The 28,000-nt window shown below is 63.6% G+C and overlaps 3 protein-coding genes and 1 non-coding gene across 9 annotated transcripts; 1 reads left to right on the top strand and 3 right to left on the bottom strand.

The window, feature by feature from the left end:
• Window positions 1-375: 375 nt before the first annotated feature.
• Window positions 376-5,120, bottom strand: LOC136305485 (scavenger receptor cysteine-rich domain-containing group B protein-like). Of its 2 annotated transcripts, none has more exons than XM_066208734.1 (10): window positions 4,950-5,120; window positions 4,328-4,483; window positions 4,140-4,193; window positions 3,452-3,775; window positions 3,237-3,262; window positions 3,079-3,138; window positions 2,893-3,000; window positions 1,940-2,135; window positions 1,041-1,356; window positions 376-461 (listed from the first exon to the last, which is right to left on the bottom strand). In XM_066208734.1, exons 1-9 carry the CDS (start codon window positions 4,993-4,995, stop codon window positions 1,052-1,054), a joined length of 1,275 nt encoding a protein of 424 aa, XP_066064831.1. In that variant the 5' UTR covers window positions 4,996-5,120; the 3' UTR covers window positions 376-461; window positions 1,041-1,051. The 2 variants fall into 2 exon arrangements, with proteins under 2 accessions (XP_066064831.1, XP_066064832.1); XM_066208735.1 differs by lacking the exon at window positions 4,950-5,120 and adding an exon at window positions 4,871-4,919.
• On the top strand, window positions 4,891-17,256 carry LOC136305484 (deleted in malignant brain tumors 1 protein-like). Of its 5 annotated transcripts, none has more exons than XM_066208730.1 (17): window positions 4,891-4,981; window positions 7,743-7,757; window positions 8,047-8,100; window positions 8,399-8,722; window positions 9,318-9,592; window positions 10,109-10,412; window positions 11,127-11,447; window positions 11,653-11,736; window positions 11,848-11,901; window positions 12,113-12,436; window positions 12,628-12,957; window positions 14,167-14,294; window positions 14,591-14,786; window positions 15,248-15,592; window positions 15,873-16,190; window positions 16,432-16,533; window positions 16,992-17,256. In XM_066208730.1, the coding sequence occupies exons 1-17, from the start codon at window positions 4,891-4,893 to the stop codon at window positions 17,102-17,104; spliced, it is 3,378 nt and encodes a 1,125-aa protein (XP_066064827.1). In that variant the 3' UTR covers window positions 17,105-17,256. The 5 variants fall into 5 exon arrangements, with proteins under 5 accessions (XP_066064827.1, XP_066064826.1, XP_066064829.1 ...); XM_066208729.1 differs by having other exon boundaries at window positions 9,318-9,695; window positions 10,083-10,412; XM_066208732.1 differs by lacking the exon at window positions 15,248-15,592 and having other exon boundaries at window positions 9,318-9,695; window positions 10,083-10,412.
• A 2,607-nt stretch (window positions 17,257-19,863) lies between these two features.
• Window positions 19,864-22,940, bottom strand: LOC136305483 (zinc finger protein ZFP2-like). Its single transcript, XM_066208728.1, has 2 exons — window positions 22,918-22,940; window positions 19,864-21,386 (listed from the first exon to the last, which is right to left on the bottom strand). The coding sequence occupies exon 2, from the start codon at window positions 21,376-21,378 to the stop codon at window positions 19,864-19,866; it is 1,515 nt and encodes a 504-aa protein (XP_066064825.1). The 5' UTR covers window positions 21,379-21,386; window positions 22,918-22,940.
• Window positions 22,941-27,319: 4,379 nt separating this feature from the next.
• TRNAS-GCU (transfer RNA serine (anticodon GCU)) lies at window positions 27,320-27,401 on the bottom strand. The gene has a single exon. It is a non-coding gene; the product is annotated as a tRNA-Ser (tRNA).
• Between the last annotated feature and the right edge of the window lie 599 nt (window positions 27,402-28,000).

The raw sequence follows: 28,000 nt of genomic DNA, 5'->3' as shown, positions 1-28,000 counted from the left end.
GACCCCCCAAGACCCCCCGGACCCCCCCAAGACCCCCCAAGGATTTTGGGGGGTCCTGGGGGGGGATCTGGGGGGGGTTTTGGGGTCACCTGGGGGGTTTCGGGGTCACCTGAGGGGTTTTGGGGTCACCTGAGGGGTTTTGGGGTCACCTGGGGGGTTTGGGGTCACCTGGGGGGTTTTGGGGTCACCTGGGGGGTTTGGGGTCACCTGAGGGGTTTTGGGGTCACCTGGGGGGTTTCGGGGTCACCTGAGGGGTTTTGGGGTCACCTGGGGGGTTTCGGGGTCACCTGGGGGCTTTGGGGCAGTTTTGGGATATTTTGGGGTCCCGGCCGTACCTGTTGGGCGCCAGGCCCGGCGGTGGGGGGCACACCTGGCGCACAGGTAAAGGCCCAGCAGGGCCCCGCAGAGCCCCGCCCACAGCCCCAGCAGCACCTCCAGCACCGAGCACGAGCTGGGCAGGGCTGCGACAGGTGAGACACGGACAGGTGAGACACGGACAGGTGAGACATGGACAGGTGAGACATGGACAGGTGAGACATGGACAGGTGAGACATGGACAGGTGAGACATGGACAGGTGAGGGATGGACAGGTGAGACACGGACAGGTGAGACAAGGACAGGTGAGACATGGACAGGTGAGGGATGGACAGGTGAGACACGGACAGGTGAGACACAGACAGGTGAGACACAGACAGGTGAGACACAGACAGGTGAGACAGGCAAGGTATGGACAGGTGAGACAGGGGAGGGATGGACAGGTGAGATATGGACAGGTGAGACAGGTGAGACACGTGAAACAGGTGAGACAGGTGAGGGATGGACAGGTGAGACAAGTGGGACAGGTGAGATATGGACAGGTGAGACAGGCGGGGTATGGACAGGTGCGACAGGTAAGGAATGGACAGGTGCGACAGGCGTGCACAGGTGGGGACAGGTGAGGGAAAATGGGACAGGAGAGATGAGGAGAACAGGTGAGCCAGGCGAGGTGGACAGGTGAGAACACTTCGGGACAGGTGAGGCCAGGTGAGCCCCGCACTCACCTGGCAGCTCCTCACAGGCCACGGCGGCGGCCGCACCTGAGCGGCAGGTACCTGCGCGCAGCCCTCGGCACTCGAGCAGCAGCTCCTCGGTGCCCCGACAGGTGAGCTCGGCCAGCCACGCCCCCCCCCGGCAGGTGCGGCCCCACAGGTGCGCTGAGGGCGGGGCCGCAGCCCAGCTGCCGGCACAGCACCTGCGCCTCGGGCAGCCCCCAGGTGAGGCCGCACACCTGCAGCCAGGTGCGGTTCAGCAGCACCTGCACCTGCCCCGCGCAGGGCCCGGGGCCGCCCTGCAGCCGCACCTGGGGGGGGTCGGCACCTGCCGGGAGGGGAGGGGAGGGTGAGGCGCACCTGGGGACACACCTGGGCGCACCTGGGGACACACCTGGATACACCTGGGGACACACCTGGGCGCACCTGGGAGCACCCGGGGTCTGCCAGAACCCACCTGACACCTCCCGGACACACCTGAGGCCTCCAGGCCCTCACCTGTCCTCCCCCTTCAACCACACCTGAGCTCCCCAAGGAACACCTGAGCACACCTGGGCACACCTGCCTTTAACCTCCAGAGCTCACCTGTTACCTGAGCGCACCTGCTCCATCAGTGGCTCTCACCTGAGCCACACCTGAGCCCACCTGTCCCGCCTGGGGCTCACCTGAGCCACACCTGAGCCCACCTGTCCCGCCTGGGGCTCACCTGAGCCCCACCTGAGCCCACCTGTCCCACCTGGGGCTCACCTGAGCCCCACCTGAGCCCACCTGTCCCACCTGGGGCTCACCTGAGCCCCACCTGAGCCCACCTGTCCCACCTGGGGCTCACCTGAGCCCCACCTGAGCCCACCTGTCCCGCCTGGGGCTCACCTGAGCCCCACCTGAGCCCACCTGTCCCACCTGGGGCTCACCTGAGCAGACGACGCCGGCGTCCTCTCTGTGGCCGCAGTTGTGCTCCCCCCAGGTGTGCAGGTGACACTGCGTCAAGGTGAGCTCCTCACCTGTGCAGTGCGTCCCGTCCAGCCAGATCGGGTCCGGGCCCTGCCCGAAGTGGGCGTGGCCGGGGGCGGCCAGGGCGGTGCCGCAGCCCAGGTACCGGCAGATCACCTGCCACAGGTGTGGGGACAGGTGTCAGCCCAGCCCAGGTGTCCCCAGGTGTGTCCCCAGGTGTCCCCAGGTGTGTCCCAGGTGTATCCCCAGGTGTCCCAGGTGTCCCCAGGTGTGTCCCAGGTGTGTCCCAGGTGTGTCCCAGGTGTATCTCCAGGTGTCCCAGGTGTCCCCAGGTGTGTCCCCAGGTGTCCCCAGGTGTGTCCCCAGGTGTCCCCAGGTGTGTCCCAGGTGTGTCCCAGGTGTGTCCCAGGTGTATCCCCAGGTGTCCCCAGGTGTCCCCAGGTGTGTCCCAGGTGTCCCCAGGTGTCCCCAGGTGTGTCCCCAGGTGTGTCCCAGGTGTCCCCAGGTGTGTCCCAGGTGTCCCCAGGTGTGTCCCCAGGTGTCCCCAGGTGTGTCCCCAGGTGTCCCCAGGTGTGTCCCCAGGTGTCCCCAGGTGTGTCCCAGGTGTGTCCCCAGGTGTGTCCCAGGTGTCCCCAGGTGTGTCCCCAGGTGTGTCCCAGGTGTCCCCAGGTGTGTCCCAGGTGTCCCCAGGTGTGTCCCCAGGTGTGTCCCAGGTGTCCCCAGGTGTCCCCAGGTGTCCCCAGGTGTGTCCCAGGTGTCCCCAGGTGTCCCCAGGTGTGTCCCAGGTGTGTCCCAGGTGTCCCAGGTGTATCCCAGGTGTCCCCAGGTGTCCCCAGGTGTGTCCCAGGTGTCCCAGGTGTCCCCAGGTGTCCCCAGGTGTCCCCAGCTGTGTCCCAGCTGTGTCCCAGCTCACCTGCGCGTCCGCCATGTCCCAGGTGTCGTCGCAGACCGTGCCCCACCTGCGCCCGTGCAGCACCTCCACCCTGCCCACGCACCTGGAGGAGCCGTTCACCAGCCGCACCTGCGGACACACCTGGGCTCACCTGGGGGCACCTGGGGACACACCTGGGGGCACCTGGGGACACACCTGGGGCCTCACCTTCAGCTGTGCCTCAGTGTCCACCTGTGAGCTCACCTGGGTGACCGCCTGGGAGTTCACCTGCGGGTACACCTGGGGATTTACCTGTGGACACACCTGGGCCACACCTGGGCATCCCCACCTGGGGCTTTACCTGGGGGTTCACCTGCGGTTGTTACCTGGGGATGCAGCGAGGGATCAGCACCTGTGGGGGAGGGGGAGAGATGGGAGTGGCACAGCCGGCACACCTGAGCGTGTCTCACCTGGCCGCGCACACCTGTCCCTGCTCACCTGCGCACACCTGTCCCTGCTCACCCGCACTCACCTGCCCATACCTGTGCACACCCGCACACACCTGCTCATATCTCACCTGTCCCTGCTCACCCGCACTCACCTGCGCACACCACACCTGCGTCCTCGCCGTGGTGACAGTTGTGTTGGCCCCAGGTGTGGGCGGGGCAAAGCTCCAGCGCCGCCTCCGAGCCCTGACAGGTGACCTCGTCCAGCCAGATGGGGCCCTCACCTGGCCCGAACTCACCTGTGCCCGCCAGCGCCAGGGCGGGGCCGCAGCGCACCTGGCGGCAGGTGACCTGCGCGTCCCGCAGCTCCCAGGAGTCGTCGCACACCGTGCCCCACCTGCCCGCGTGGAACACCTCGACACGCCCCGCGCACCTGTGCGGGCCCCCGGCCAGCCGCACCTGGCCCTCCTGGGGCTCACCTGGGCACCGACACGCACAGGTGAGCTCACCTGGGCACCCGCACACACAGGTGAGCTCACCTGGCCCTCCTGGGGCTCACCTGGGCACCGACACGCACAGGTGAGCTCACCTGGGCACCGCACACACAGGTGAGCTCACCTGGCCCTCCTGGGGCTCACCTGGGCACCGACACGCACAGGTGAGCTCACCTGGGCACCGCACACACAGGTGAGCTCACCTGGCCCTCCTGGGGCTCACCTGGGCACCGCACACACAGGTGAGCTCACCTGGGCACCGCACACACAGGTGAGCTCACCTGGGCACCGCACACACAGGTGAGCTCACCTGGGCTCCAGGGCTCACCTGGGGGTGTCAGGGACTCACCTGAGGCTGTCGGGGTGGCACCTGAGGGCAACACGGCCTCACCTGGGGGCACGCCTGGAGCACGGGACACGGACAGGTGAGCTCACCTGGGCGGGGCTCAGCACCTCGGCCAGGTGTGGGCGCTGTTCAGCGGCCCCACCTCACCTGTCCCATCCCCCCCCCTCACCTGTCCCCGCCCGGGGACTCACCGCAGAGCCACAGGTGCAGCAGCAGCCCCAGGTGAGCCGGCAGGTAAAGGGGACCCCAAATCCTCATGGCAGGTGAGTTCAGGTGTTCACAGGTGAGCTCAGGCACAGGTGAGAAGGTGCGGCCCGGCCAGGTGAGATCTCCGGACTGAGGCTGACCTGGGGCACAGGTGAGAGAGCAGGACAGGTGAGGGTCCCCCCACACCTGAGCCCCCCAGGTGTTTCCCAACCCCAGGTGTGTCCCCGCCAGGTGTGCCGCCCCCAGGTGAGTCCATGACCAGGTGTGACCCCCCCCAGGTGTGTTGTTCCCCCCCCAGCTGACCCCCCCAGGTGTTTCCGTGCCCAGGTGACCCCCCAGGTGTGTTGTCCCCCCCCCAGGTGACCCCCCTCCCCTCCCCCCCCCCCCAGGTGCGCTTCACCTGCGCTGCCGCCTCCCGGCCCGGCCGTTCCCCGCGTTTTCCTGGCGCGGCTGTGACGTCACCCGCGCCCCTCCCCCCTCCCCTCCCCCCCCCTTTGGGGTCACCGGTGGGGGAGGGGCGGGGTCACCTGAGGTCACCTGTGGGGCCATGGCGGCTCCAGGTGCGCTCGGGGGCTCCAGGTGTGCCCGGGGGGGGCTGGGACTCACCTGGCGGCTCCTGGGGCTGCTCCACCTGGGCGGTGAGTGACGTCATCGGGGAGGGGGCGGGGGGGGGGTCATCCCGAAATTTGGGCGGTTTCGCCCCAAAAAAAACCCCCGCGAGACTCGGGGCGGAAATTCCGGGATTTTATCCCCAAAAAAATTCCCGGGATTTGGGACCGAAACTGGGGGGGGGGGGGGGGGGTGATTCCAAAAAAATCCGGGAGCTTCCATCCCCAAAATTCCGGGATTTTAGCCCAAAATTTCAGGGATTTGGGGCTGGAAATTGAGGAATTTTTATCCCCAAAATTCCGGGATTTTAGCCCAAAATTTCAGGGATTTGGGGCTGGAAAATGAGGATTTTTTATCCCCAAAATTCCGGGATTTTAGCCCAAAATTTCAGGGATTTGGGGCTGGAAATTGAGGATTTTTTATCCCCAAAATTCCGGGATTTTAGCCCAAAATTTCAGGGATTTGGGGCTGGAAATTGAGGATTGTTTATCCCCAAAATTCCGGGATTTTAGCCCAAAATTTCAGGGATTTGGGGCTGGAAATTGAGGAATTTTTATCCCCAAAATTCCGGGATTTTAGCCCAAAATTTCAGGGATTTGGAGCTGAAATTGAGGGATTTTATTCCCAAATTTTTTGAGGGATTTGGGGCTGGAAATTGAGGGATTTTATCCCCTAAAACTGAGGGATTTTGTTTAAAAAATAAAATTAAAAAAAATAAAGCGGGATTTGGGGCTGAAATGGAGGGATTCTATCCCAAAAATCTGAGGGATTTTATCCCCGAAAATCGAGGAATTTGGGTCCAAAACTGAAGGGTTTTATCCCCAAAAAAACGAGGGATTTCATCCCAAAAATTTGAGGGGTTTTATCCCAAAAAACCCGGTGGGATTTTGGTCCAAATTTGAGCCGCTTTTGCCCCCAAATCCCTGCGGTTGGCCCCGAAATCGGCATTTTTTGCCCAAAACCGGCATTTTTTGCCCCGAAATCGGCATTTTTTGCCCCGAAATCGGCTTTTTTTGCCCCACAACCGGCATTTTTTGCCCCAAAATCGGCATTTTTTGCCCAAAATCGGCATTTTTTGCCCCAAAATCGGCATTTTTTGCCCCAAAATCGGCATTTTTTGCCCAAAATCGGCATTTTTTGCCCAAAACCGACATTTTTTGCCCAAAACCGACATTTTTTGCCCAAAATCGGCATTTTTTGCCCAAAATCGGCATTTTTTGCCCCCAAACCGGCATTTTTTGCCCCAAACCGGGAATTTCACATCAAAACTGACACTTTTTAATTTTTTTCCCCAAATCATGAGATTTTCCCCCAAAAATCGAGAGATTTTCCCCCCAATTGAGGGAATTTCCCGAAACCCGTCAGGTTTCCCCCGGAATGGAGATTCGGCGCCCAAACCACGGGATTCTCCCATCCCAAAATCGGGGGATTCCGCCCCAAAGTTTGGATCCGATCCCCAAATTCCGGGATTTTCCCCCCAAAATTCCGGGATTTTCCCCCCAAAATTCCAGGATTTTTCTCCCAAAATCCCGGGATTTCCCCCCAAAATTCCGGGATTTCCCCCCAAAATTCCAGGATTTTTCTCCCAAAATTCCAGGATTTTCCCCCCAAAATCCCGGGATTCCCCCCCCCAAAATCCTCTTTTTTTTTTTTTTTATTCCCAAAAATCCCGGATTTCTCCCCAAATCCCTCAATCCCCCCCGGCCCGTTCCCAGCCCCTCCCCCCCCCTCCCCAAAATCCGGGATCTTCCCCCATTCCCGCCCCTTTTTTTCCGGGAATCCCGAGGCGGCCTCGCCCTTTGGAGCCCCAATCGATTTTTTGGGGGCGAATTCCGGGATTTTGGCTCGTTCCGCATTCCCGGGATTGCGCCACCGGGGCCGACCTTCGGCCTGTCCCGATTTTTCCCAATTTTTCCCCAGAATTCCCTGGGTTTCCCCTCCCCCCCCTTCCCTTTCCCCCCATTTTTCCCCATTTTTCCCCATTTTCCCCCATTTTCCCCATTTCCCCCATTTCCCCCATTTTTCCCCATTTTCCCCCATTTTTCCCCATTTTTCCCTATTTTCCCCATTTTTCCCCATTTTTTCCCCATTTTTCCCCATTTTTCCCCATTTTTCCCCATTTTCCCCCATTTTCCCCCATTTTTCCCCATTTCCCCCCATTTTCCCCCATTTTTCCCCATTTCCCCCCATTTTTCCCCATTTTTCCCCATTTTCCCCCATTTTTCCCCATTTTTCCCCCATTTTTCCCCATTTTCCCCCATTTTTCCCCGTTTTCCCCCATTTTCCCCATTTTCCCCCATTTTTCCCCATTTTCCCCCATTTTCCCCCATTTTCCCCCATTTTTCCCCATTTTTCCCCATTTTCCTGGATTTTTCCCATTTTTTTCTCCTCCCTTCCCCCACGTCTCCGGCATTTTTTCCATTCTTCATTTTTTCCCCTCGTTTTTCCCATTTTCCCCAATTTTTCTCATCCTTTTCCCTTATTTTCCCCATTTTCACCTTTTTTCCCCATTTCCCCCCTTTTCCGCCCTCTTTTTTCCCAATTTCCCCCTTTTTTCCAATTTTCCCCTTTTTTCCAATTTTCCCCTTTTTCCCAATTTTCCCCAAATTTCCCCTTTTTCCCCAAATTTCCCCTTTTTCCCAATTTTTCCCAATTTTCCCCAAATTTCCCAATTTTCCCCAATTTTTTCCCCATTTTCCCTCCTTTCCCCCGTTCCCTAACTCCCCTCACCTGTCTCACCTGTCCCACCTGTCCTCACCTGTCCTCACCTGTCCTCTCTCTTTCCCACAGGTGCGCTGTGTGCAGGTGAGTCCAGCTGGGCCCAGGTGAGCGTAGACAGGTGCGCCCAGGTGAGGGGGTGGCACAGCCACAGCTGTGTGCAGGTGACGTTACCTGGGGACACACCTGTGGCGCATCTGTCCCCGGGGCGGGGCTCAGCACCTGCCCAGGTGAGGCCCCGACACCTCCTCACACCTGAGCCTCGCCCAGGTGTGGTCCCAGCGTCCCCTCAGGTGTTTCTGCCTCACCTGAGCCCCCCCAGGTGCCCCCTCACACCCGCCCAGGTGAGCTCACCTGTCCGTGTCCCGTGCTCCAGGTGTGCCTCCAGGTGAGGCCGTGCTGCCCTCAGGTGCCACCCCGACAGCCTCAGGTGAGTCCCTGACACCCCCAGGTGAGCCCTGGAGCCCAGGTGAGCTCACCTGTGTGTGCGGTGACCAGGTGAGCCCCAGGAGGGCCAGGTGAGCTCACCTGTGTGTGCGGGTGCCCAGGTGAGCTCACCTGTGTGTGCGGGTGCCCAGGTGAGCCCCAGGTGGGCCAGGTGAGCTCACCTGTGTGTGCGGGTGCCCAGGTGAGCCCCAGGAGGGCCAGGTGAGCTCACCTGTGTGTGCGGGTGCCCAGGTGAGCCCCAGGTGGGCCAGGTGAGCTCACCTGTGCGTGTCGGTGCCCAGGTGAGCCCCAGGAGGGCCAGGTGCGGCTGGCCGGGGGCCCGCACAGGTGCGCGGGGCGTGTCGAGGTGTTCCACGCGGGCAGGTGGGGCACGGTGTGCGACGACTCCTGGGAGCTGCGGGACGCGCAGGTCACCTGCCGCCAGGTGCGCTGCGGCCACGCCCTCTGGGCGCCGGGGGCGGCGCAGTTCGGGCGGGGCTCAGGTGTGATCTGGTTGGACGAGACCAACTGCACCGGGAGCGAGGCTCACCTGGCCGAGTGCCCCGCCCGCACCTGGGGCCGCAACGACTGTTACCACGGGGAGGACGCCGGGGCCGTGTGCGCAGGTGAGACACGGACAGGTGTGTGCAGGTGAGACAGGGACAGGTGTGCGCAGGTGAGACAGGGACAGGTGTGCGCAGGTGAGACAGGGACAGGTGTGCGCAGGTGAGACAGGGACAGGTGTGCGCAGGGGAGACAGGGACAGGTGTGGACAGGGGAGACAGGGACAGCTGTGCGCAGGTGAGACAGGGACAGGTGTGCACAGGTGAGACAGGGACAGCTGTGCGCAGGTGAGACAGGGACAGGTGTGCGCAGGTGAGACACGGACAGGTGTGCACAGGTGAGACAGGGACAGCTGTGCGCAGGTGAGACAGGGACAGGTGTGCGCAGGTGAGACACGGACAGGTGTGCACAGGTGAGCATGGACAGGTGTGTGGGGAAAGACAGGTGTGCGCAGGTGCCCCAACCAAGGAACACCTGTGTGTCCCCGGGGTTACCTGGGGGTTACCTGGGGGTTACCTGGGGGTTACCTGGGGGTTACCTGCGTGTCCCCGGGGTTACCTGGGGGTTACCTGGGGGTTACCTGCGTGTCCCCGGGGTTACCCGGGGGTTACCTGTCCGTGCCCGGGTTACCTGTCCTGACCAGCTCAGGTGTTTCAGACTCCCTGGAGCCGGAGCCGCCTCACCTGCGCCTGGCCGGGGGCCGGCACCGCTGCGAGGGGAGGGTGGAGCTGCTGCACCTGGGCAGGTGGGCCGGGCTCTGCGGGCACACCTGGGGCCCGCCCGAGGCTCAGGTGGTCTGCAGGGACCTGGGCTGTGGGACGCCGCTGGATGCCCCGCCCACCGCCGCACCTGGGGGCGCACCCGGGGACGCACCTGGGGGCGCACCTGGGGACGCACCTGGGGACGCACCTGGGCAGGTGTGGCTGGAGCAGGTGAGCTGCAAAGGCACCGAGAGCGACCTGCGGCAGTGCAGGGTGGGGCCCTGGCGGGAGCGCACCTGTGGCCGGGGGGGCGTGGCCAACGTGACGTGTTCAGGTGGGTGTGACGTCATCCTCACCTGTGGGAGGGGGGGTGCTGGGGCTGTGACGTCAGCCTCACCTGGGCAGGTGGCACCGGGGGGGGGGGGGTGCTCAGGTAGGCGTGGGAACCTCACCTGGCCACGTCACACCTGGGCCCGCCCCCACCCCACCTGACTCCACCCTCACCTGTCCCGTTCAGGTAGCCTCTCCCCAGGTAACTCCTGGGCGCGCCCCTCACCTGCCCGGGTCACACCTGTAACCCCTCCCCTCACCTGAGCCCTCCCTCACCTGCCCGGGTCACACCTGTAACCCCTCCCCAACCGCCCCCCAGGTCACACCTGGGCCGTTACCTGAGCCCTCCCTCACCTGTAACCCCTCCCGCCCTCACCTGTCCCGCCCCCAGGCTCCGCGCTGGCCACGCCCCCCCAGGTGCGCCTGGCGGACGGCCCGCACAGGTGCGCGGGCCGCGTGGAGGTGCTGCACCTGGGCAGGTGGGGCACGGTGTGCGACGACACCTGGGCGTTCCCGGCGGCCGCCGTGGTGTGCCGGTACCTGGGCTGCGGCCAGGTGATCGCCGCCCCGCCCCGCGCCCGCTTCGGGCCCGGCCTCGGCCCCGTGTGGCTGGACGGGCTCACCTGCACAGGTGAGGAGGGGGCACCCTCCGAGTGCCGCCACAAGGGCTGGGGCGTGCACACCTGCGAGCACAGCGAGGACGCCGGAGTGGTGTGCGCAGGTGAGGGGCCGGGGACAGGTGGGGACAGGTGAGGGACAGGTGAGGGACAGGTGAGCCAGGTGAGGGCCAGGCGGGCTGTGAGTAAAGCCTCTCACCTGTTCCCCCCTCACCTGTCCTCACCTGTTTCCACCTGTCCTCATCTGTCCTTACCTGTCCCCACCTGTCCCCACCTGTCCCCACCTGTCCCCACCTGTCTCACCTGTCCCCACCTGTCCCCACCTGTGCTCACCTGTCTCACCTGTCCCACCTGTCTCCACCTGTCTCACCTGTCCCCACCTGTCCTCACCTGTCCCCACCTGTCTCACCTGTCCCCACCTGTCCCCACCTGTCCCCACCTGTCTCACCTGTCCCCACCTGTCCCCACCTGTCTCACCTGTCCCCACCTGTGCTCACCTGTCTCACCTGTCCCCACCTGTCTCACCTGTCCCCACCTGTCTCACCTGTTCCACCTGTCCCCACCTGTCTCACCTGTCTCACCTGTCCCACCTGTCCCCACCTGTCTCACCTGTCCCCACCTGTCTCACCTGTCCCCACCTGTCTCACCTGTCTCACCTGTCCCCACCTGTCCCCACCTGTCTCACCTGTCTCACCTGTCTCACCTGTCTCACCTGTCTCACCTGTCCCCACCTGTCCCCACCTGTCTCACCTGTCCCCACCTGTCTCACCTGTCTCACCTGTCCCCACCTGTCTCACCTGTCCCCCGCCGCCCGGCAGGTTCTGGCCTGGCTGACCTGACTCACCTGCGCCTGGCCGGCGGCGCGCACAGGTGCGCCGGTCGCGTCCAGGTGTTGCACGAGGGGCGCTGGGGCGGGGTCTGCGCCCTCACCTGGGCCCTGCCCGCCGCTGACGTCACCTGCCGCTACCTGGGCTGCGGCCCCGCCCTGCGCACCGCCCAGGTGAGCGTCGGCAGGGAGGAGCTCACCTGGGTGGAGTCGCTCAGGTGCGCGGGCGGCGAGGGGAACCTGCTGGAGTGCCAGGTGAAGGTGTGGGGCGCCCCCTACTGCCCGCACGCCGCCGTCACCTGTGCGCGGCCAGGTGAGTCCGCGCACCTGCGCAGGTGAGCCCTGAGAGGTCCGGGCCAGGGCCAGGTGAGTCACCTGCGCGGGTGGAGCACACCCGGGACGCGCCTGGGGTCACACCTGGGCTTACCTGTGACCACGTGAGGGTTACCTGGGGACACCCCTGGGCACACCTGGGCCACCGGCCAGGTGAGCTCACCTGCCCACGCTTTGATTGTCAGGTGAGGCCGTGCCCCGGCCAGGTGAGGCCCTGGCCCCGTCAAATGCGACCCCAGTGCACGCAGGTGTGACCCCAACACTCCCAGGTGAGCCCCAGGTGTCCCCAGGTGAGGCGGGGCCGGTGAACAGCGCCCACACCTGGCCAAGGTGCTGAGCCCCGCCCAGGTGAGCTCACCTGTCCGTGTCCCGTGCTCCAGGTGTGCCCCCAGCTGTGACCCTGCCGCCCGCAGGGGCGACCCTGGAACCCTCAGGTGAGTCCCTGACGCCCCCAGGTGAGCTCACCTGTGTGTGCGGGTGCCCAGGTGAGCTCACCTGTGCGTGTCGGTGCCCAGGTGAGCCCCAGGAGGGCCAGGTGAGCTCACCTGTGCGTGTCGGTGCCCAGGTGAGCCCCAGGAGGGCCAGGTGAGCTCACCTGTGTGTGCGGGTGCCCAGGTGAGCTCACCTGTGCGTGGCGGTGCCCAGGTGAGCCCCAGGAGGGCCAGGTGCGGCTGGCCGGGGGCCCGCACAGGTGCGCGGGGCGTGTCGAGGTGTTCCACGCGGGCAGGTGGGGCACGGTGTGCGACGACTCCTGGGAGCTGCGGGACGCGCAGGTCACCTGCCGCCAGGTGCGCTGCGGCCACGCCCTCTGGGCGCCGGGGGCGGCGCAGTTCGGGGAGGGGGCGGGGCCCATCTGGCTGGACGGGCTCAGGTGCGTCGGCACCGAGGCTCACCTGGCCGAGTGCCCCGCCCGGCCCTGGGGACAGCACACCTGTAACCACGTGGAGGACGCCAGCGCCATCTGCTCAGGTGAGTGCGGACAGGTGAGCTCACCTGGATGGGGGGAGGGACCTGGAGGGGCCAGGTGAGGGGGGAGGGCGCACCTGGGCACACCTGGGGCTCACCTGAGGCACAGCTCTCCCACACCTGTCCCTCCCCTCTCACCTGTCCCCCACCTGGCCCCAGGTGAGCCCCCAGGTAACCCCCCCGTCCCGCCGCAGGCTCGGGGCTGCCGGCCGTGCCCCAGGTGCGTCTCTCAGGTGCCCCCGACAGGTGCGCGGGGCGGGTGGAGGTGCAGCACCAGCACCTGTGGGGAACCGTCTGCGACGACACCTGGGGGCTGCCCGAGGCTCAGGTGCTCTGCGCTCACCTGGGCTGCGGCCCCGCCCTGGAGGCGCCGGGCGCGGCCAGGTACGGGCGGGGCTCGGGGCCCATCTGGCTCGATGACGTCACCTGCACGGGGGAGGAGCCCGACCTGTTCAGGTGCGGCCACCGGCCCTGGGGGCAGCACAACTGTCACCACGGCGAGGACGCGGGCGTGGTGTGCGCAGGTGAGGCGCGGACAGGTGTGCGCGGACAGGTGTGGTGTGCGCAGGTGAGGCGCGGACAGGTGTGCGCGGACAGGTGTGGTGTGCGCAGGTGAGGCGTGGACAGGTGCGGGCTGACAGGTGTGGTGTGCGCAGGTGAGGTGAGGACAGGTGTGCGCTGACAGGTGTGGTGTGCGCAGGTGAGACGTGGACAGGTGCGGGCTGACAGGTGCGGTGTGCGCAGGTGTGCATAGGTGAGCTCAGGTGTGCTCAGGTGTGCTCAGGGGGGGTCTGCACTGACAGGTGTGGTGTGCACAGGTGAGCTCAGGTGTGCTCAGGTGAGCTCAGGTGTGCTCAGGTGGGGTCTGCACTGACAGGTGTGGTGTGCTCAGGTGTGCTCAGGTGTGCTCAGGTGGGGTCTGCACTGACAGGTGCGGTGTGCTCAGGTGTGCACAGGTGTGTTCAGGTGTGCTCAGGTGGGGTCTGCACTGACAGGTGTGGTGTGCTCAGGTGTCCTCAGGTGTGCTCAGGTGGGGTCTGCACTGACAGGTGTGGTGTGCGCAGGTGAGGTGCGGACAGGTGTGCGCTGACAGGTGTGGTGTGCGCAGGTGAGGTGAGGACAGGTGTGGTGTGCACAGGTGAGGTGTGGACAGGTGAGGGCTGACAGGTGCGGTGTGCGCAGGTGTGCTCAGGTGTGCTCAGGTGTGCTCAGGTGTGCTCAGGTGGGGTCTGCACTGACAGGTGCGGTGTGCGCAGGTGTGCTCAGGTGAGTGCAGACAAGTGAGACGTGGATAGGTGCGCTCAGGTGAGACATGGGCAGGTGAGGCGTGGACAGGTGTGCTCAAGTCAGACGTGGACAGGTGCAAGCAGGTGAGCACCGACAGGTGCGTGCAGATGAGATATGGACAGGTGCTTGTGCACAGGTGTGGTGCGCACAGGTGTGCGCAGGTGAGACGCAGACAGGTGAGACATGGACAGGTGTGATCAGGTGGGCACGGGCAGGTGTGCACAGGTGAGACAGGGACAGGTGTGTGCAGGTGAGCGCCTGCGTGCTCAGGTGAGGCATGGACAGGTGCGCACAGGTGAGCACGGACAGGTGTGCGCAGGAGAGCCACGGACAGGTGCGCGCACAGGTGAGAGGTGTGCGCAGACGAGGCCAGGTGTGCGTGCAGCTAACTCCAGCTCAGGTGAGCTCCGCCTGCCGCCGCTCTCTCACCCGTCCGTCCCGCACAGGTAACTCCAGCTCAGGTGAGGTGCGGCTGGCGGCCGGGCCTCACCTGTGCGCAGGTAGGGTGGAGGTGCTGCACGACGGGCGCTGGGGGACGGTCTGTGAGCACGGCTGGGACCTGCGGGACGCCCAGGTGAGTGCGGGCCACAGGTGAGCACGGGGAGGGGGGGACGGGACAGGTGAGTCCTGAGGGGCTGCTCAGGTGAGCACAGGTGCAGCCAGGTGAGGTTGGGTGGTGCTCAGGTGAGGCTGGGGGGGGGGAGGGAGGACAGACGAGGCCCTGGATGGGGACAGGTGAGCTCAGGTGTGTCCCCGGGCTCACACAGGTGCGGTTTAGGTCACTCAGGTGTGTTTTCACTCACTCAGGTGCGCTTACCTGCCCGCTCAGGTGTGTTTGGGCTCACCCAGGTGCGTTACCTGTCCCCACAGGTGGTTTGCCGCCAGCTGGGCTGCGGGCCGGCGCTGGAGGCTCCGGGCAGGGCGCGGTTCGGGCGGGGCTCGGGACAGGTGTGGCTGAGCGAGCTCACCTGTGCGGGCAGCGAGAGACACCTGGGGCAGTGCCCCGCCCCCCCCTGGGGCAGCAACACCTGCGGGCACGGCCAGGACGCGGGCGTGGTGTGCGCAGGTGAGTGCGGACAGGTGAGACAGGGACAGGTGTGCGCAGGGGGGACAGGGACAGGTGAGACAGGGACAGGTGTGCGCAGGGGAGACAGGGACAGGTGAGACACGGACAGGTGTGCGCAGGTGAGACAGGAACAGGTGTGCGCAGGGGAGACACGGACAGGTGTGCGCAGGTGAAACAGGGACAGGTGAGACAGGGACAGGTGTGCGCAGGGGAGACAGGGACAGGTGAGACAGGGACAGGTGTGCCATGGCGAGTGCACCTGAGTGCACGGACACCTCTCCGTGTCTCACCTGCGCACACCTGGCCATATATGCACGCACCTGTCCATCCCTCATCTTTCCCTCCCTCACCTGCCCACCCCTCACCTGTCCATCTCTCACCTGCCCACCCCTCACCTGTCCATCTCTCACCTGTCCTGCCCCTCACCTGTCTCTCACCTGTCCTTTCCGTGCCCCGTGCAGCCACCCCCGCCACGCCCTCACCTGCCGAGCCCTTCCAGGTGCGCCTGGCCGGGGGCCCGCACAGCTGCGCGGGCCGGGTGGAGGTGCTGCACCTGGGCAGGTGGGCCGGCGTCTGCGACCACACCTGGGACCTGCGGGCGGCCCGGGTCACCTGCCGCCACCTGGGCTGCGGCCACGCCCTGGCCGCACCTGGCCGCGCCCACTTCGGGCCCGGCAGCGGCCCCGTGTGGCTGGAGCAGGTGCGGTGCTCAGGTGAGGAGCTCACCTTGGACAGGTGCGAGCGCCCCCAGGGCTGGGGGTGGCAGCGCTGCGGGCACCGCGAGGAGGCGGGGGTGGTGTGCGCAGGTGAGCACCGGGGGGGCAGGTGAGGGCGGGGGGGACAGGTGAGGGCTGGGGGGGGCTCAGGTGTGTCCCGGGGGAGGGCTCAGGTGTGTCCTTGGGGGACAGGTGAGGGCTGGAGGGGCTCAGGTGTGTCCCGGGGGAGGGCTCAGGTGTGTCCTTGGGGGACAGGTGAGGGCTGGGGGGGCTCAGGTGTGTCTGGGAGGACTCAGGTGTGTTGGGGGGGGCTCAGGTGTGCCCAGGTGTGTCCCCAGGTGCGCCTCACCCTCCCCTCCCCTCCCGGCAGGTGCCGACCCCCCCCAGGTGCGGCTGCAGGGCGGCCCCGGGCCCTGCGCGGGGCAGGTGCAGGTGCTGCTGAACCGCACCTGGCTGCAGGTGTGCGGCCTCACCTGGGGGCTGCCCGAGGCGCAGGTGCTGTGCCGGCAGCTGGGCTGCGGCCCCGCCCTCAGCGCACCTGTGGGGCCGCACCTGCCGGGGGGGGCGTGGCTGGCCGAGCTCACCTGTGACGGCTCCGAGACGCAGCTCCTGGAGTGTCTCCGCCAGGGGGCGGGGCCCGGCTCCTGCACAGGTGGGGCCGCCCAGGTGCGCTGCGCCCTGCCGGCAGGTGAGTGCGGGCCGAGGGGAGGGGCGGCAGGTGAGGGACAGGTGTGGGGGGGAGGGGCTCCAGGTGAGCCCCAGGTGTAGAGAAGTGAAAGCCAGGTGAGGGAAAGAGCTGGGACAGGTGTGAAAGAGAAAGCAGGACAGGTGAGACGAGCCAGGCCAGGTGTGCCAGGTAAAGCCGGGACAGGTGAGAAGGCTGGGACAGGTAAAGGCTGCCCCCGAGCCCCTCACCTGTCCCCGCCCAGGTGCGGCCCCCAGCTGCGCGTACCTGGTGGCGCTGCTGGTGCTGCTGACGTCACTGAGCGGCGCCCTGCTCTGGCTCACCTTGCGGGCCAGGTGTGTCCCAGGTGAGTCCCCGGCCCCGCCCCGCCCCCCCCAGGTGACCCCAGGTGTGTCCCAGGTGAGTCCCCGGCCCCGCCCCGCCCCCCCCAGGTGACCCCAGGTGTGTCCCAGGTGAGTCCTGGCCCTGCCCCGCCCCCCCAGGTGACCCCAGATGACCCCAGGTGTGTCCCAGGTGAGTCCTGGCCCCGCCCCGCCCCCCCAGGTGACCCCAGGTGTGTCCCAGGTGAGTCCCCGGCCCCGCCCCGCCCCCCCCAGGTGACCCCAGGTGTGTCCCAGGTGAGCCCTGGCCCTGCCCCGCCCCCCCAGGTGATCCCAGGTGTGTCCCCAGGTGTGTCCCGTCCCCACCCTGCCCCCCCCAGGTGACCCCAGGTGACCCCAGGTGTGTCCCCAGGTGGCCCCAGGTGTGTCCCGTCCCCACCCCGCCCCCCCCGGTGACCCCAGGTGACCCCAGGTGTGTCCCCAGGTGCGTCCCCCGCTCACCTGGGCGCCCCGAGAGCCTCCAGCGCCATCTACCTGCCCGGGAGGGCCTCACCTGGCGATGCCGAGGCGCTGCAGCTGATGGACGACGCCCCCTGAGCTCACCTGGCGGAGCTCACCTGGCGGAGCTCACCTGGCGGAGCTCACCCGGAATCCCTCCCCTGGCCCCTGCCCCGCCCCCTCCCTGGCAGCCCCTGAGTGTCTCAGGTGCCCCTCCCGCACCTGGGCAGGTGAATAAATTAAAAATGGCGTCTGGGGCCTCCAGGTGTGAATTTGGGGGGGGTTCCCGCCCCCCAGGTGTGGATTTCGGGCCCTCACCTGTCCAGGTGTGCGTTTGGGGAGGTTCCCGCCCCCCAGGTGTGGATTTTGGGAGGTTCCCGCCCCCCAGGTGTGGATTTCGGGCCCTCACCTGTCCAGGTGTGTGTTTGGGGAGGTTCCCCCCCCCCCAGGTGCGAATTTTGGGGGTCTCCCCCTCCCCCACCTGTCCCGGTGACTCCGCCCCTGAAGCTCCAGGTGGGATGCAGGTGAGACCAGCGATGACGTCACCAATTAATTAACGATCCTTTAATGAACAATCCAGGTGTGCCCCGCCCCCAGCGCTACAGGTACCGCCCGAAAGGTGGGACAGGTGTGCCCAGGTGAGCCCCAGGTGTGCTCAGGTGAGCCCAGGTGAGCCCCAGGTGAGCCCATGTGTGCTCAGGTGAGTCCCAGATGTGCTCAGGTGAGCCCCAGGTGAGCCCAGGTGAGCCCCAGGTGTGCCCAGGTGTGCTCAGGTGAGCCCAGGTGAGCCCTAGGTGAGCTCAGGTGAGCCCCAGGTGAGCCCAGGTGTGCTCAGGTGAGCCCCAGGTGTGCCCAGATGTGCTCAGGTGAGCCCCAGGTGTGCCCAGGTGAGCCCCAGGTGTGCCCAGGTGTGCTCAGGTGAGCCCAGGTGAGCCCCAGGTGAGCTCAGGTGAGCCCCAGGTGAGCCCAGGTGTGCTCAGGTGAGCCCAGGTGAGCCCCAGGTGAGCTCAGGTGAGCCCCAGGTGAGCCCAGGTGTGCTCAGGTGAGCCCCAGGTGTGCCCAGATGTGCTCAGGTGTGCCCAGGTGAGCCCAGGTGAGCCCCAGGTGTGCCCAGGTGTGCTCAGGTGAGCCCAGGTGAGCCCCAGGTGAGCTCAGGTGAGCCCCAGGTGAGCCCAGGTGTGCTCAGGTGAACCCAGGTGAGCTCAGATGAGCCCCAGGTGTGCTCAGGTGAGCTGTCCCTGTCCCATCATCCAATGGGGACAAAATCCAGGCCCTGGGAAGGCCCCGCCCCATCCAGGTGTGCACCTGGCCAGTCCCAAAATCCAGGTGAGTCCATCCTGGGCTCAGGTGAGACCTGGCAGTTCTGGGGTCACACCTGGCCGCAGGTGAACCTTCGGGCCCCTCCAGTTCCTCGGCCGCTGTTGATGACGTCACAGCTCAGGTGTGGCCGTGCTGGGGCCCCTCACCTGGGGCTCAGGTGTTGCAGTTTGGGGTCCACACCTGGCCGGGATCCCCTCACCTGTGGCTCAGGTGTTGCAGTTTGGGGTCCACACCTGGCCAGGGGTCCCTCACCTGGACGTTGCTGCTGTGGGTGTGGCAGCTCAGGTGTGGCAGGATTTGGGCTCCACACCTGTCCGGGGTCCTCACACCTGTCCGGGGTCCTCACACCTGTCCTGGGTCACAGCTCGGGGGTTCCCGCACCTGGCCAGGTGTGCAGTTCCAGGCCCACACCTGGGGCTTCATCCACGGGGCTCAGGTGTCACTGTCCAGGCGTTGCTGCTGCAGCTTTTTTTGAGTCCACACCTGTCCAGGTGTGCAGTTCCATGGTGCCCTCACCTGGAGCTCAGGTGTCGCAGTCCAGGTGTTTCCTCTGCACCTTTCTGGGGTCCGAAGCACATTTTCGGCCGGCACACCTGTCCGCGCTCACAGGTGCTGAACCCCCTCACCTGGGGCTCAGGTGTCACTGTCCAGGTGTTGCTGCTGCAGCTTTTTTTGAGTCCACACCTGTCCAGGTGTGCAGTTCCTTGGTGCCCTCACCTGGGGCTCAGGTGTCGCAGTCCAGGTGTTTCCGCTGCACCTTTCTGGGGTCCGAAGCACATTTTCGGCCGGCACACCTGTCCGCGCTCACAGGTGCAGAGCCCCCTCACCTGAGGCTCAGGTGTCACTGTCCAGGTGTTGCTGCTGCAGCTTTTTTTGAGTCCACACCTGTCCAGGTGTGCAGTTCCATGGTGCCCTCACCTGGAGCTCAGGTGTCGCAGTCCAGGTGTTTCCGCTGCACCTTTCTGGGGTCCGAAGCACATTTTCGGCCGGCACACCTGTCCGCGCTCACAGGTGCAGAGCCCCCTCACCTGAGGCTCAGGTGTCACTGTCCAGGTGTTGTAGCTGCAGCTTTGAGTCCACACCTGCCCAGGTGTGCAGATTCAGGGTCCCCACACCTGAGGCTCAGGTGTCGCAGTCCAGGTGTTTCCTCTGCACCTTTCTGGGGTCCGAAGCACATTTTCGGCCGGCACACCTGTCCGCGCTCACAGGTGCAGAGCCCCCTCACCTGCGGCTCAGGTATCACAGTCCAGGTGTTTCCGCTGCACCTTTCTGGGGTCCGAAGCACATTTTCGGCCGGCACACCTGTCCGCGCTCACAGGTGCAGAGCCCCCTCACCTGTGGCTCAGGTATCGCAGTCCAGGTGTTTCCGCTGCACCTTTCTGGGGTCCGAAGCACATTTTCGGCCGGCACACCTGTCCGCGCTCACGCTCGCTCCATTCCCCCGCTCCTCCGTCCTCGGCGGGGCTCCGTCGAAGCCTCCCCTCCCTCCGCCTCCCCCCCCCTCACCTGCCCGGCCGATCCCCCCCCTCCCCCCCAGCTCAGGTGTCGCGGTGCACGCGCTGGTGCTGCAGCAGGTTGGAGGGGTGGGCGAAGCCCTTGGCGCACACGCCGCACTTGTAGGGCGTCTCGCCCGTGTGCACCTTCTCGTGCACGGCCAGGTAAGCCAGGTCCTTGAAGAACTTGTGGCAGTGGCCGCACTGGTGCGGCCTCACCTGGCTGTGCACGCGGCGGTGCTGCAGCAGCAGCGAGGGCCGGGCGAAGGCCTTGCCGCACGCCTCGCACGCGTACGGCCGCTCGCCCGTGTGCGCCCGCTGGTGGACGGCCAGGTAGGACGACTGCTTGAAGGCCTTGCCGCAGGTGCGGCAGGCGAAGGGCCGCTCGCCGGTGTGCACGCGCTCGTGCGAGGCCAGGGCGTTGCTCTGCTTGAAGGCCTTGCCGCAGAGCGCGCACCTGAAGGGCCGGTCGCCGGTGTGCACGCGCTCGTGCACCTTGAGCGAGTGGCCGTAGGTGAAACGTTTGCCGCAGACGCCGCAGGCGTGCGGCTTGTCGCGGCACCGCTGCCGCCGGTGCAGCAGCAGCGCCTCGGCCGCCGGGAAATCTTTGCCGCACTCGCCGCACCGGAAAGGTTTCTCGGCCGCCAGGTGGGTCAGGGCGTGGCGCTGCCGTTCGTAGGGCGTTTTAAACCCCTTGGCGCACCTGGGGCAGGCGAAGGGACGTTCGCCGCTGTGGATGCGCCGGTGCTCCTGCAGGTTGGAGGAGCGCTTGAAGCGTTTGCCGCACAGGTCGCACCTGTGCGGCCGCTCCTCCGTGTGCACCAGCCCGTGGCTCTTGAAGTCCGAGTGGCGCTTGAAGGTGGCCTGGCACAGGTGGCAGGTGTAGGGCCGCGCCTCGGTGTGCACCACCTCGTGGCTCAGCAGCTCCCAGGCGCGCTTGAAGCCCTTGTGGCACACGGGGCACTGGAAGGGCTTCTCGGCCACGATCACCTGGCGGATCTCCAGGTGAGCCGGCGTCTCCTCGGACGGTTCTTCCCGGTCGCCGTCGCCGTCGCCGTCGGGCGCACCTGGCGCACCTGCGCGCCCGCCCAGCACCAGCTTGGCCGTGGAGTAGACGCCGCGCTCGTCGATGAGCTGCACGAAGGCCGGGGCGGGCCCGGCCTCACCTGGCTCAGGTGAGGCGTCTTCCGGGTCGGGGCTAGCCCGGCCGGGCTCACCTGGGCGGCTCCAGGGGAGCTGCAGGTGGGAGGGGCCCGGTTCTTCCGGGGATGGGCGGGGTCGCAGGTAAAGGCGGGGCCGGCGGGAGGTGCAGGGGTCACCCGGCTCCTCCTCGTCCTGCTCTTCGTCCCCTGGGGCGTCATCGTCACCTGGATCCTCCTCACCTGCTCCTTCGGCTGGGTCGTCGTCATCACCTGCCTCTTCAGCTGCGCCTTCCTCCTCCTCCTCCTCCTCACCTGGTCCTTCCTCCTCACCTGGCTGCTCCTCCTCCTCCTCCTCCTCCTCCCCGAGGGGGGGGATCCCCTGGGGAAAGGGGGGCTCAGGGCCCCGCAGCCCCTCCATGGTCACACCTGGGATGGGGACAGGTGGGGACAGGTGAGCACAGGGGGGGACAGGTGAGACAGGTGTGGGGACAGGTGAGGACAGGTGAGACAGGTGGGACAGGTGAGACAGGTGGGGACAGGTGGGGACAGGTGGGGACAGGTGGGGACAGGTGAGACAGGTGGGGACAGGTGGGGACAGGTGGGGACAGGTGGGGACAGGTGGGACAGGTGAGGACAGGTGAGACAGGTGGGGACAGGTGGGGACAGGTGGGGACAGGTGGGGACAGGTGGGGACAGGTGAGACAGGTGAGCACAAGTGAAGAACCGGGAATTCCCATGGGAATCCCCCGAGGGGGATTCGGGAGTCCGGGGATCCAAACAATCCAAGGAAGGACAAAAAAACAACAAAAAAAAAAATCCGGGAATTGCAGAGAATTCGAGCGGAGCCGAAATTCCCCAAAATCCCAAAAGCGCCGTGGGGGGAGGGAAAGGAATCCCAGAGGGATCCGGCTGGGATCGGAATTCCGGGAATTGTGGGAATTCTGATGCCACTGCCAGGGCGCAAAATCCCAAAATCCGGAATCGGAATTCCGGGAATTCCGGGAATTCCGACACCACCGAGGAGACCCCAAATCCGGGATTGAAATTCCAGGAATTCTGGGAATTCTGACGCCACCAAAGGAGGCCCCAAAATTCAGGATTGGAATTGTGGGAATTCCAACCACACCAAGGAGACCCAAGATCCTAAAATCCGGGATCGGGATTCCGGGAATTCTGGGAATTGTGATATCACCAAATCCCAAAATCCGGGATTGGGAATTCCGGGAATTCCGGGAACTGTGATATCCCCAAATCCCCAAATCCGGGATCGGAATTCCGGGAATTCCGGGAATTGTGATATCACCAAATCCCAAAATCTGGGATTGGGCATTCCAGGAATTCCGGGAACTGTGATATCACCAAATCCCAAAATCCAGGATAGGAATTCCGGGAATTCCGGGAATTGGGATATCACCAAATCCCAAAATCCGGGATTGGGAATTCCGGGAATTCCGGGAATTGGGATATCACCAAACCCCCAAATCCGGGATGGGAATTCCGGGAATTCCGACGGCACCACCCCGGCGCGGCAGCTCCCGGGAATTGGGGACAGAATTCCCGGTTTCGGGTCGCTCGGCTGTTCCCAGCAAAGCGCCGGGGAAATAAACGCGGCGTCGAATATGCAAATGGATCATTTGCATCTCATTAGCGGGGCGGGGACTCCCCACGGGGGGAGGGAGATGGCGGGATGGGATTGGGGATCCCCAGAGGGATCTCTGGGAATTACCTGGGAATTCCCTGGGGTGGGATTTGGGATCTCCTGGGGAAGCCCCGAGATTTTGGGATTCGGGCTCCACTTGGGAACGCCCCCCGCGCGGGGACGGGGCCGCCCCCAGTCCGCCCCAGTATAAACCAGTATGGCCCAGTCCCCTCCCAGCCCCTCCCAGTCCATCCCAGTTCCATCCCAGTTCCATCCCAGTTCCATCCCAGTTCCATCCCAGTCTCTCCCAGTCCTCACCGGCCGCCGCCGCCGCCCCCGGAGCCACTTCCGGCCGCGCGCGCGCGCGGTGACGTCACTTCCGGGAAGGAAGCGAGGGGGGGGGGGCCAGGGCGGGAACTGGGATAAACTGGGACGGACTGGGAGGGGCCGGGAGGGGAGTGGGGGAGGTTCAGAGGGGAGATTTCAGGAGAGAAAAGTTCCGAAATTCGGGGATTTCACCCCAAAATCGGGGATTTCACCCCAAAATCGCGGATTTCACCCCAAAATCGGGGATTTCACCCCAAATTCGGGGATTTCACCCCAAATTCGGGGATTTCACCCAAATTCGGGGATTTCACCCCAAAATCGGGGATTTCACCCAAATTCGGGGATTTCACCCCAAAATCGGGGATTTCACCCAAAATCGGGGATTTCACCCCAAATTCGGGGATTTCACCCCAAATTCGGGGATTTCACCCCAAAATCGGGGATTTCACCCAAATTCGGGGATTTCACCCCAAAATCGGGGATTTCACCCCAAATTCGGGGATTTCACCCCAAATTCGGGGATTTCACCCCAAAATCGGGGATTTCACCCCAAATTCGGGGATTTCACCCCAAAATCGGGGATTTCACGCCAAATTCGGGGATTTCACCCCAAAATCGGGGATTTCACCCCAAAATCGGGGATTTCACCCCAAATTCGGGGATTTCACCCAAAATCGGGGATTTCACCCCAAATTCGGGGATTTCACCCCAAAATCGGGGATTTCACCCCAAATTCGGGGATTTCACCCCAAAATCGGGGATTTCACCCCAAAATCGGGGATTTCATCCCAAATTCGGGGATTTCACCCCAAAATCGGGGATTTCACCCCAAAATCGGAGATTTCACCCCAAAATCGGGGATTTCACCCCAAAATCGCGGATTTCACCCCAAAATCGGGGATTTCACCCCAAAATCGGGGATTTCACCCCAAATTCGGGGATTTCACACCAAAATTGGGGATTTCACCCCAAAATCGGGGATTTCACCCCAAAATCGGAGATTTCATCCCAAATTCGGGGATTTCACCCCAAAATCGGGGATTTCACCCCAAAATCGGAGATTTCACCCCAAAATCGGGGATTTCACCCCAAAATCGGGGATTTCATCCCAAATTCGGAGATTTCACCCCAAATTCGGGGAATTCACCCCAAAATCGGGGATTTCACCCCAAAATCGGGGATTTCAACCAAATTCGGGGGTTTCACCCCAAAATCGGGGAATTTCACCCCAAAATCGGAGATTTCATCCCAAATTCGGGGATTTCACCCCAAAATCGGGGATTTCACCCCAAAATCGGGGATTTCACCCCAAAATCGGGGATTTCACCCAAATTCGGGGGTTTCACCCCAAAATCGGGGATTTCACCCCAAAATCGGGGATTTCACCCCAAAATCGGGGATTTCACCCAAATTCGGGGGTTTCACCCCAAAATCGGGGATTTCACCCCAAATTCGGGGATTTCACCCCAAATTCGGGGATTTCACCCAAAATCGGGGGTTTCACCCAAATTCGGGGGTTTCACCCCAAACCCGCCTCTCCCGGCCGGGGCGGGGTCGGTCACCGGGCGCGTTCCGCCCCAAACATCCGCTCCGCCGGTTCCAGGGGTTGGGGTCACCCCGAAAATAGCGAATTTCGGGATTTCCCCCCAAAAGGGATCCCAGAACGGCTGTGCCTGTACCTGTGAACAGCGCACCTGCTGACAGGTGTACCTGTGAACACCTCACCTGCCGGGGGCTGTACCTGTGAACACCGCACCTGCTGACAGGTGTACCTGTGAACAGCGCACCTGCTGACAGGTGTACCTGTGAACACCGCACCTGCCGGGGCTGTACCTGTGAACAGCGCACCTGCTGACAGGTTGTACCTGTGAACACCGCACCTGCCGGGGCTGTACCTGTGAACACCGCACCTGCCGGGCTGTACCTGTGAACACCTCACCTGCTGACAGGTGTACCTGTGAACACCGCACCTGCTGACAGGTGTACCTGTGAACACCGCACCTGCCGGGCTGTACCTGTGAACACCGCACCTGCTGACAGGTGTACCTGTGAACACCGCACCTGCTGACAGGTGTACCTGTGAACACCGCACCTGCCGGGCTGTACCTGTGAACACCTCACCTGCCGGGGCTGTACCTGTGAACACCGCACCTGCTGACAGGTGTACCTGTGAACACCGCACCTGCTGACAGGTGTACCTGTGAACACCGCACCTGCCGGGCTGTACCTGTGAACACCGCACCTGCCGGGGCTGTACCTGTGAACACCTCACCTGCCGGGGCTGTACCTGTGAACACCGCACCTGCTGACAGGTGTACCTGTGAACAGCGCACCTGCCGGGCTGTACCTGTGAACACCTCACCTGCCGGGCTGTACCTGTGAACACCGCACCTGCTGACAGGTGTACCTGTGAACACCTCACCTGCCGGGGCTGTACCTGTGAACACCTCACCTGCTGACAGGTGTACCTGTGAACACCGCACCTGCCGGGGCTGTACCTGTGAACACCTCACCTGCCGGGGCTGTACCTGTGAACACCGCACCTGCTGACAGGTGTACCTGTGAACACCACACCTGCTGACAGGTGTACCTGTGAACACCTCACCTGCCGGGGCTGTACCTGTGAACACCGCACCTGCCGGGGCTGTACCTGTGAACACCGCACCTGCTGACAGGTGTACCTGTGAACACCGCACCTGCCGGGGCTGTACCTGTGAACACCTCACCTGCTGACAGGTGTACCTGTGAACACCGCACCTGCCGGGGGCTGTACCTGTGAACACCGCACCTGCCGGGGCTGTACCTGTGAACACCTCACCTGCCGGGGCTGTACCTGTGAACACCTCACCTGCCGGGCTGTACCTGTGAACACCTCACCTGCTGACAGGTGTACCTGTGAACACCGCACCTGCCGGGGCTGTACCTGTGAACACCGCACCTGCTGACAGGTGTCCCTGTGAACACCGCACCTGCTGACAGGTGTACCTGTGAACACCTCACCTGCTGACAGGTGTACCTGTGAACACCTCACCTGCCGGGGCTGTACCTGTGAACACCGCACCTGCCAGGGCTGTACCTGTGAACACCGCACCTGCTGACAGGTGTACCTGTGAACACCTCACCTGCCGGGGCTGTACCTGTGAACACCGCACCTGCCGGGGCTGTACCTGTGAACACCGCACCTGCTGACAGGTGTCCCTGTGAACACCGCACCTGCTGACAGGTGTACCTGTGAACAGCGCACCTGCTGACAGGTGTACCTGTGAACACCGCACCTGCCGGGCTGTACCTGTGAACACCGCACCTGCACCTCTTGCCGTAGCGGATCGTGACAGCCAACGAGCGTGGAATTCCCAAATTTGGGGTCACCACAAAATCCGGGATTTCTCCCCAAAAATCGGGTTATTCCTCCCAAAATCGGGGTTTTTTTTCCCCCCAAAATCGGAGATTTCCCCCCAAAATCGTTGTTTTCTCCCCCAAAATCGGGGATTTTTTTCCCAAAAAATCGGAGCTTTCCCCCCAAATCGGTGTTTTTTCCCCAAAAATTGGAGATATCCCCCCCAAAAATCGGTGTTTTCCCCCCAAATTTTTTTTTTCCCCAAAAATCGGGGATTTCCCCCCAAACCCGCATTTCCCGACGAGGCTGAGATTGTAAACCCGACCCCGGGGGCTTCCAGGATTTGCGCTCACCCTAATAAAACCACGAATTCCGAGGTTTTTCCCCAAAAAAAGCCAATTCCGAGGTTTTTCCCCAAAAAGCCAATTCCGAGGTTTTTTCCCCAAAAAGCCAATTCCGAGGTTTTCCCCCAAAAAGCCAATTCCGAGGTTTTTTCCCCCAAAAAGCCAATTCCGAGGTTTTTCCCCCCAAAAAGCCAATTCCGAGGTTTTCCCCCAAAAAGCCAATTCCGAGGTTTTTCCCCCAAAAGCCAATTCCGAGGTTTTTCCCCCAAAAAGCCAATTCCGAGGTTTTTTCCCCCAAAAAGCCAATTCCGAGGTGTTTTCCCCCAAAAAGCCAATTCCGAGGTTTTTCCCCCAAAAAGCCAATTCCGAGGTTTTCCCCCAAAAAGCCAATTCCGATGTTTTTCCCCCCAAAAAGCCAATTCCGAGGTTTTTCCCCAAAAAGCCAATTCCGAGGTTTTTTCCCCCAAAAAGCCAATTCCGAGGTTTTTCCCCCAAAAAGCCAATTCCGAGGTTTTTCCCCAAAAAGCCAATTCCGAGGTTTTTCCCCCCAAAAAGCCAATTCCGAGGTTTTTTTCCCCCAAAAAGCCAATTCCGAGGTTTTTTCCCCAAAAAGCCAATTCCGAGGTTTTTTCCCCCAAAAAGCCAATTCCGAGGTTTTTTCCCCCAAAAAGCCAATTCCGAGGTTTTTTCCCCCAAAAAGCGCACCCGCCGCCGACGAGAGTGGGATTCGAACCCACGCGTGCAGCGCACAATGGATTAGCAGTCCATCGCCTTAACCACTCGGCCACCTCGTCCGCGGCTGCGCGCCCGCGCCCCGGCCCCAAGCGGCGCGCAACGGGGGCGTGGCCGGAGCGGGGGAAGGGGCGTGGCCGGAGGGCGGGGTCTGGGCGGGGTTTGAGCTGGGGAGAGCGCGGGTTCGAATCCCGGCAGCGCCAAGAGGGGATTTTGGGGGGGTCTGGGGGATTTTGGGGGGATTTTGGGGGGGTTTTGGGGGATTTTGGGGGGATTTTCGGGGGTTTTGGGGGGTTTTGGGGGGATTTTGGGGGGGTTTTGGGGGATTTTGGGGGGATTTTGGGGGGTTTGGGGGGTCTGGGGGATTTTGGGGGTTCAGGGGGGTTTTGGGGGGATCTGGGGGGTTTTGGGGGATCTGGGGGATTTTGGAGAGTTTTGGGGGATTTTGGGGGGTTTTGGGGGATTTTGGGGGTCTGGGGGATTTTGGGGGTTTGGGGGATTTTGGGGGTCTGGGGGATTTTGGGGGGTTTTAGGGATTTTGGGGGGTTTGGGGGATTTTGGGGGGTTTGGGGGGATTTTTGGGGGGTCTGGGAGGTTTTTGGGGGGGTTTGCGGGGTTTTGGGGATAGGGGAGGGGATTTGGGGAGAGGGGGATTTAGGGG

The sequence above is a fragment of the Chamaea fasciata genome, unplaced genomic scaffold, assembly GCF_029207755.1.
Source record: "Chamaea fasciata isolate MVZ Bird 193981 ecotype frontalis unplaced genomic scaffold, bChaFas1.0.hap1 SCAF_439, whole genome shotgun sequence".
NCBI lineage: Eukaryota > Metazoa > Chordata > Aves > Passeriformes > Sylviidae > Chamaea > Chamaea fasciata.
This window is presented reverse-complemented; position numbering and strand designations above follow the sequence as displayed.

Bases quoted from the DNA above. Each gene is read 5' to 3' on its own strand.
- LOC136305485 (XM_066208734.1), bottom strand. From the start codon at position 4,995: ATGACGTCACTCACCGCCCAGGTGGAGCAGCCCCAGGAGCCGCCAG. The intron at 4,484-4,949 runs GTGAGTCCCAGC...CCTGTGCCCCAG, and splicing joins GCAGCCCCAGGAGCCGCCAG to GTCAGCCTCAGTCCGGAGAT. The intron at 2,136-2,892 runs GTGAGCTGGGAC...CACCTGTGGCAG, and splicing joins GGGACATGGCGGACGCGCAG to GTGATCTGCCGGTACCTGGG.
- LOC136305483 (XM_066208728.1), bottom strand. From the start codon at position 21,378: ATGGAGGGGCTGCGGGGCCCTGAGCCCCCCTTTCCCCAGGGGATCCCC.
- LOC136305484 (XM_066208729.1), top strand. From the start codon at position 4,891: ATGGCGGCTCCAGGTGCGCTCGGGGGCTCCAGGTGTGCCCGGGGGGGG. The intron at 12,958-14,166 runs GTGAGGCGCGGA...CGTCCCGCACAG, and splicing joins CGCGGGCGTGGTGTGCGCAG to GTAACTCCAGCTCAGGTGAG. The intron at 14,295-14,590 runs GTGAGTGCGGGC...CTGTCCCCACAG, and splicing joins GGGACCTGCGGGACGCCCAG to GTGGTTTGCCGCCAGCTGGG.